An 8293-nucleotide genomic window follows, 5' to 3' on the forward strand; every position below is an offset into this window, starting at 1 on the left:
TTACCCCTTACCTAACACTACGGACAATTTAGCATGGCCAATTCACCTGACCTGCACATCTGTGGACTGTGGGAGGAAACCGGAGCACCCGGAGGAAACCCACACAGACACGGGGAGAACGTGCAAACTCCACACAGTCAGTCGCCTGAGGCAGGAATTGAACCCGGGTCTCTGGTGCTGCGAGGCAGCAGTGCTAACCACTGTGCCCACCGTGCCCCCACTTGATGGGGAACTTGCACATGGTGGTGTTCTCATGTATCTTCGGCTCTAGTCCTTGTGGATGGAAGTGGTCATGAGTTGGAAGGTGCTGTCTGAAGATTTTTGGTGAATTTCTGCAGTGCATCTTGTAGATAGAACACACTGCTGTTACTGAGCATTGGTGGTGGAGCGAGTGGATGGTTGTGGATGTGGTCCAATCATGCGGGCTGCTTTGTCCTGGATGGTGTCAAACTTCTTGAGTGTTGTTGGAGCTGCCCCCATCCAGGCAAGTGAATGGTGTCTTATTGTATGATTATGAATGGTGGAGTAGACTTGAAGGAGTGAATAGCTACTCTTGTTCATATATCAGATTTATGAATGAGTGAACAGGTTAGTACCTCGTGAATATTTACCCAATAGTATCCCAAATATGATTGAGCACAATATGCTTGAAAGGGAGAAATGGTGAAACAGCCAAGACTTTGGATTTAGGGAAGGGCAACTTCAATGGGAAGAGGCAGATAATGTCCACATTTTATCTGTGAATGGATTTGCACAGTTCAAAGACAGGAGATTATTGAAAAACATTCAATAAAGCATTTAATGTTTTACCAAACCTGTTCATACCCCAAAGAGGCAAGATTTCTACTTACCACAAAAATAAAACAGCTCTGGACAATTAAAAAGGGAAAGGACCAACATGAAGCTGAAAGATGAAGCACAGAATCCCCCCAACAGCAAAACAGCACAGACCCGAATAAAGTGAGAATGTAACAAAACCAATAGTAAAAGCCAGAGGTCCTGTAGTTGTAAACGACTTTCTTTCAGTGTGCAATCCTGTAAGAGTATAAGAGCCACGTGGTCTATTCAGATTACCATGCAACTCCACCCCACAGCTCACAGGGAATGTTGGCATGAGCTACAAGAAGGAAGAAACATGTAAAAGCAATGTGCAAGGGCTATCAAAATCAACACAGAAACATTCATAATGATCCAAAAATATAAGATGGTGATCAAGGTCAATCCTTAAAAACTCTCAGTTGTGGTGCTGGCAACGAAACCACGCAAACACTAAGACACTAGACAATGTTGCAGTCAAGGGTGTGGGTACCAGGACAGACCATCACAACCCACAGAGAGTGTGAATCAGGGACACGGACTCATCACAACGACCATCAGCAAATTATCACAATTGTAGAACCTGAGTATTGTTGAAAAAAGGCACATTTGGTCAAAGCTTGTTGTCTTGCACTTGTCAAAACATTTTGCAAGAACACCAATTCAAGAGGAAAAGCAGCCCAGATATAGCAAGGGAAGCAAATGTTGACTGGGTGGCACGTGGACTCAGTGTCAGAGATATCGCCATGGAGAATGTACCCATTAATGCTAATTGACAGTTAGCTGAGTTAGAGAGAAAGGTTACACCTGAAATGTTGACTTCTCCACCTCCTGATGCAGCCTGACTTGCTGTGTTCTTCCAACTTCCTACCTGTCTACCTCCGATTGACAGTTAACTGCCAGGCTTTGTTTAAATTTGAAAGCAGGCAGGTCAATTCTGATTGGTCAGGGCAATGCCCTGAAAAAAGCACCAGTGAACAGCTGACACCTATTTTGTTCAGTTGAACCAGGTACTGTATGTGCATACTTTGCTGTCTGCAAGGAACAGAGCCATGTGTATTAATACATATATCATCCTGTACATGCAAGCATGCCAGATGGCAAATCCAACGGACAATCCTAAGTTGGATGTCTGCATAATTCCTTGCACACAACTTCTTGGCCATCCACTTAAAATCTGCATTCTCCATGGATATGCCTTAACCAAAATCCACTTGCCAATGAATCAGCACTTACCTTTCTTGCAATAAAAATATTGGCCTCCTTCTCGAATTGGGATTCTTGCAATATGTCCTGATGAGCACAAGGAGGAAAGCATCAATAAAATCTGACCTTTTTCAGTGACCTACCAGCTCTGTCCTACCAATTATTGACTAATGAAGAAACTAAGGAGTGAAAATGCCCAGATGGTATTGATGCAAGCTTTTTAAAGGTACAGGTGCCTTATGACCTCTCAATTCAGAAACCATTCTTCTTGATCAGAAAGTTGTACGTCATCCTGCTGCTCAGAAAGGTGTTAAATGGAAGCAACAAAAGCATAGCAAGGAGCAGAAAACAGGCCGTTCAACAGGATCCTGACTGACCTTCGACAGATAACATACAGGTCAAAATACACAAATAAATGGATATCTCTAAACGTGCTTCCATCAGAGCACTCTCCACCTGTGCAAGCTTTTCTTTTTCTTAATCCAAAGCCCTTTTACAAAGAACCATCATACCATTTGCCTTCGGAACTTCTCTGAGCACTGGACAGAGCAGCTTCTCATCATTTAAAAAAAACATTCCTGCCACCTTCACCATTCATTCTCAGAGATTCATAAACGGCAGAGGAGGACATTCAGCCCATCTTAGCCCCTCACTATTGCACTCTCTTCACAACTGAATTTCTTCACCCAGCTTTGGAACATCAGTGAATTTGGATACTTTGCAGTCAGCCAATAGCCGAGGTCCCAGCACGGATCTTTGTGGTCTGCCCATCTGAAGATCACTGGGACAACCCTCACTTTCTCGATGCAAAAGAAGGAATTTCACAGCTGTGACCCGAATGCCTACCATCAGATAATTTATAACTCTGCTTAAAACACAAGGACAAATAAGGACAAAGCAGCCCACTTGATTGGCACCACATCCACAAACACCCACTCCCTCCACCACTGACGCTCAGTAGCAGCAGTGCGTGCTGTCTACGAGATGCACTGCAGAAATTCAGTAAAGATCCTTAGACAGCACCTTCCAAACCCATGTCAACTTCTGTCTAGAAGGACAAGGGCAGTAGATACAAGGGAACACCTGCAAGTTCCCCTGCACTCACCATCCTGATTTGGAAATATATTGCTGTTCCTTCCAGTCAAAATCCTGGAATTGTGGGTCTACTTCCAGCACATGGCCTGCAGTTTTTCAGGAAAGCAGCTCTCTACCCCACCTTCTCAAGGGCATGAGCAATAAATGCTGGCCCAGCCAATGACACCCACATCCCACAAGAGAATAAAGAAAACCTCAGGACCACGTGAGTGATGCTTGTTGAGGTGGGGGAATGCCTGAGTCAAAAACTCAAGTCCCTTGGTGAATAGGTTAACATGAAACAAAGGGTTGTCACTACTGTTAGCTTCATATAGGCACAGAACTGCACATCCCTCATGCCTAAAGACTCAGACACAAAGGACACGCTGAACAGGACACAATAAAACAAGGTCAGGTGTGAATAAAGTGCGTGCCCATAAAACATTTGTATTTAGTGTAAGGACCTAATGGGGATTAATGGTTGCATCCATTTGAGACATAAATAAAACAGTTCATCACTCAAACTATACACAGCACATTTCAGATTTGATTGTGTAAAGAGTTTCAATTTTCTGTCCAGACAGGAAAATTAGTTCTATTCATCATCAAATAATTTCTCTCCATTTTCCTCATTCTCCTTCTCATCCTCTTCCTCTGCGTCGGTATAAATATCCTTGGGACTGTAGTTCAACATTGTTTTCGTCAAATCCACCTCAATGGGAAACACATCAGCATCTTTTAAGACAGCGTAACATTCATCGTAGTATTTGGACATCGCAGAGACAAAGCGTTGGAGCTGGAACACGATGTCCTGAACTGAGAATTAGAACAGACCAGAGTCAGCTCAAGGTATGGTGACAGGACACAATGAGAATGGAACACTCAATGGTAGGAGGAGTGGGATATGGGGTTATGAGAGAGGGCTGTAAACTGAACTGACTTTACATGGAATAAATCAAAAAGCACTTGAGAAACTCAGCAGGTGTGGAGAGAGGAACACAGTTAATATCTCTAGAGGAATATGAAATTCGGAAGAAGGGTCACTGGACTCAAAATGTGAACTCTGGTTCTCTCTCCACAGATGCAGTCCGACCTGCTGAGTTTTTTCCAGCATTTTGTTTTTATTTCAGATTTCCAGCATCTGCAGTATTTTGCTTTAACTTGATTTTTGTGGAACATCGGTTTAAGCCTTAAACCTCCTCTGTTTTCTGTTAAGCCAGTTCACTATTCCAAGATATTCCTCGACTCCACATGTTCTGGCCATAAGTTAATTCTATGATACGAGGGCATTTTAGAAAATCAAAATATATTCAGTCTATTAAACTACGGTTGTCCACAATTTGATTGCTAGAGTCTTAGTCACACAGCACAGAAACAGACCCTTCGGTCCAACTCATCCATGCCAAGTTTCCCAAACTCAACAAAATTGGAGGTGTAGTGGACAGCGAAGAGGGTTACCTCAGATTACAACAGGATCTGGACCAGATGGGCCAATGGGCTGAGAAGTGGCAGATGGAGTTTAATTCAGATAAATGCAAGATGCTGCATTTTGGGAAAGCAAATCAGAGCAGGACTTATACAGATAATGGTAAGGTCCTTGGGAGTGTTGCTGAACAAAGTGATCTTGGAGTGCAGGTTCATAGCTCCTTGAAAGTGGAGTTGATAGGATAGTGAAGAATGCGTTTGGTATGCTTTCCTTTATTGGGCAGAGTAGTGAGTACAAGGAGTTGGAAGGTCATGTTCTGGCTGTACAGGACATTGGTTAAGCCACTGTTGGAATATTGCGTGCAATTCTGGTCTCCTTCCTATCGGGAAGATGTTGTGAAACTTGAAAAGGTTCAGAAAAGATTTACAAGGATGTTGCCAGGATTGGAGGATTTGAGCTATGGGGAGAGGCTGAACAGGCTGGGGCTGTTTTCCCTGGAGTGTCGGAGGCTGAGGGGTGACCTTATAGAGGTTTACAAAATCATGAGAGGCATGGGTAGGATAAATAGACAACATCTCTTCCCTGGGGTCAGGGAGTCCAGAACTAGAGGGCATAGGTTTAGGGGGAGAGGGGAAAGATACAAAAGAGACCTAAGGGGCAACTGTTTCACACACAGAAGGTGGTACGTGTAAGGAATGAGCTGCCAGAGGATGTGGTGGAGGCTGGTACAATTGCAACATTTAAGAGGCATTTGGATGGGTATATGAATAGGAAGGGTTTGGAGGGATATGGGCCGGGTGCTGGCAGGTGGGACTAGATTGGGTTGGGATATCTGGTTGGCGTGGACAGGTTGGACCGAAGGGTCTGTTTCCATGCTGTACATCTTGATGGCTCTAAACTAGTCCTACTTGCCTGTATTTAGCCCATATCCCTCTAAACCTTTCCTATTCATATACCTGTCCAAATGTCTTTTAAATGTTGTAACTGTACCTGCATCTACTACTTCCTCTGGCAGTTCATTCCACATATGAACCACCCTCTGTGTAAAAAAGTTGCCCCTCAGGTCTTTTTAACATCTTTCTCCTCTCACCTTAAACCTATGTCCTCTAGCTTTGGGAAAATGACTGTAGCTACTCACCCTATCCATGCCTCTTGTGTTTTATAAACCTCTATAAGGTCACCCCACAGCCTCCGACGCTCCAGGAAAGGAAGGCCCCAGCCTATTCAGTCTCCCCCTCAAACCCTCCAGACCAGGCAGTCTGTTGCCATTCCTTCAGTGTCACTGGGTCAAAATCCTTGAACTCTGTCCCCAAGGACATTCTGGGGTTAACCTACAGTACATGGATTGTACCAGGTCAAGAAGGCAGCTCACCACATCAGTATTTCTTCAAAATAATCTTGGCCCAATCCCAATTTTGTGTGAGATCCTCACAAACAACTCATAATATCTGTTAGCATTTGATCTTCAGAGCTGAAGATCTAGGTTCAGGTGAATGGGAGCTCTTCAAAGAATTTGATTTAGTGTGGTCAAGCCTGGCTTGCCCTTTTGAAATCTGCACTGTACATTAGAAATGCAGTCTCTCTGCCTTTGAGTAAAGGTTCCATTATCTTTCATCCCACCAATGTTTAGCAAACTCGTTCATAATTCTCCCGAATTGTTCAATCACATTCATTGTCTACCACACCTCTGGCCTTTCTCCCTTTTTGTGTGTATACTGTCTAGTTCCTTCCCTAAGTTAGTGCATGCCATGTATAGATGGGAGACTGAAGGGAGGGTAGTGTAGGATGGGTTTGGAGTCTGGGGTTAAAGGGGGATATGAAAAGGGTGGGATAGTCAGGAGTGAGAATATGAAGTTTCCTTCGCACTAGAAACTCCTAATTTGTTTTATTAATCCCCATTTTAATTGCTCTTCTTTTTGAAGGGGAATAAGTCTGGTAGCACAGAGGTCAGTATTCCTGCCTCTGGGTCAGATGCTCTGAGTTCAAGTCCCATATCACAACTTGGACAAATAGTCTGACTATCAATTGTAAATCTTTCCAGTGCACACCAACAGCAGACTGGAGAGCGGGAGAGACTACTGGTCAAAGAATCTGCAGTCTCTGTCAGCATGAACCAGAACTCCAGGTTGCAACATGCAACAGCAACATGGATTCCTCAGGAGGCCAGAGTGGCAATGCACACAGGTCAATCTCTGGTTTAGCTGAGGGGGATTCGGGAGTTATCCCCCTCTTGTGTCCACGATAGAGGATGAGGAGCTCTGGATTGGACCTCTCTTTGAGCAGAGAACATGAACTCAGTTTCTGGAGAAGCTACTGCCATTTATGAGAGCTGCCTCCAGATTGAAGGCTTCCCCTTGTTCATGGACAGTCTCTGCTCCCGTCCCCAAGTTACTTCACTGAGAGGGGCTTCCTTCAGTCGTTCCGTTCACTTTGACCATTCTACTGATTCAATTGTAAATTGAAACTAATTAAGTTAACGTCACTCTTCCCTGGTTGTTCTCTTTCCCTTCCACTGCCCAGTTAGTATATTGCCTAGATTTGACTCCAGACCAGTGTGAGTACTGGCCTAATAAAAGACCGACAGTTTCGCAGGATCGTGGAACAGATTCAGCACAGGAGGCAGCTATGCAGCCTTCATCTCCATGTGAGCACACTGCCAGAGCAACCTGTCCCTCCTCTCCTCTTTCTCATCAGAGGCATATCGAATTCCCTTTGGCAAGGCCTACTTCAGTCAGTGAACATTGCGGAATCTGTGGAGGCTACAGTGCTGAAGCAGGCCATTCAGCCAACTGAGTCCACACCAACCCTCCGAAGAACATCCCACCCAAACCCACTTTTCTACTCTATCCCTGTAACCCTGCATTCCCCACGGCTAAGCCATCTAACCAAAACATCTCTGAAAACTAGGGGTAATTTAGCATGGCCAATCCTCCCTGACCTGCACATCTTTGGGCTGTGGGAGGAAACCGGAGCACTCGGAGGAAACCCACGCAGACCCGGGGAGAATGTGCAAACTCCACACAGTCAGTCGCCTTGTCTCTCTCTGCTTTCTGTTATCTTATCTAACCCTCCTCATCGTTCAATAAGTCACTTCTGAAGGTCCCACTGTCACTGCAGTTTGTTTATGATTGATTATGGAATTCTCTTTCACAGGAGGCAGTGAAGGCTGGCTCATTGAATGGGCTCTAGGCTGGCTGAGGTACATCACTGATAGAGGGAGTTAACAGTTAGGATGGGGAGGGGGCAGACAGAAAAATGCAAGGCCTCCACCAACTCAACTGTGATCTTATGGAGTGGTGCAGCAGGTTTTGAAGGAACAGAAGGCAGAGCTCCTACTCCTTTGTTCTTAGGATTTGCATTTACATAGCGCTGTTCATGGTCTCAGGACATCCCAAAGCACACTCGATATCCACAGTAAAGGGAATGAGGACAGTCCCTTCCCCAGCCCAGCACGCACTGACTCAACTCCATTAACCCCTGACCCCACACCATCGCTCCTGACCCATCTCCATTAACTCCCGACCTGTCCCTATTGCCTCTAACCCACCCAAAGGCTGTACCACCCAAACCCCGTCAGCCCCTGAACCAACTCAGTCACCACCAGTATTACCCCAGAACACGCAGAGACCACTCCGCTACAGCTGACCCCACCCGCCAACCCTGCCTTTCCCCCACCAACCCCACTCTGCCAATCCTGAACCCACCCCACCAACCCCTGACCCTCTCCCACCAACCCCTGACCCCACCCTACCAACCCCTGACCCCACGCCG

General features: G+C 45.4%; 1 protein-coding gene across 2 annotated transcripts in view; it reads right to left on the bottom strand.

Annotated features, from left to right (window-relative positions):
- Nucleotides 1–3104: 3104 nt before the first annotated feature.
- The window catches only part of pick1 (protein interacting with prkca 1), a 43393-nt gene continuing 38204 nt past the window's right edge, over nucleotides 3105–8293 (bottom strand). For both annotated transcript variants that reach the window (XM_043680005.1, XM_043680004.1), the window contains exon 13: nucleotides 3105–3912. In XM_043680005.1, coding sequence (XP_043535940.1) covers nucleotides 3692–3912 — 221 coding nt within the window. In that variant the 3' untranslated portion in view covers nucleotides 3105–3691. The remainder of the gene's footprint in view (nucleotides 3913–8293) is intronic.

Source organism: Chiloscyllium plagiosum, chromosome 39 (genome assembly GCF_004010195.1).
Source record: "Chiloscyllium plagiosum isolate BGI_BamShark_2017 chromosome 39, ASM401019v2, whole genome shotgun sequence".
Classification (NCBI taxonomy): domain Eukaryota; kingdom Metazoa; phylum Chordata; class Chondrichthyes; order Orectolobiformes; family Hemiscylliidae; genus Chiloscyllium; species Chiloscyllium plagiosum.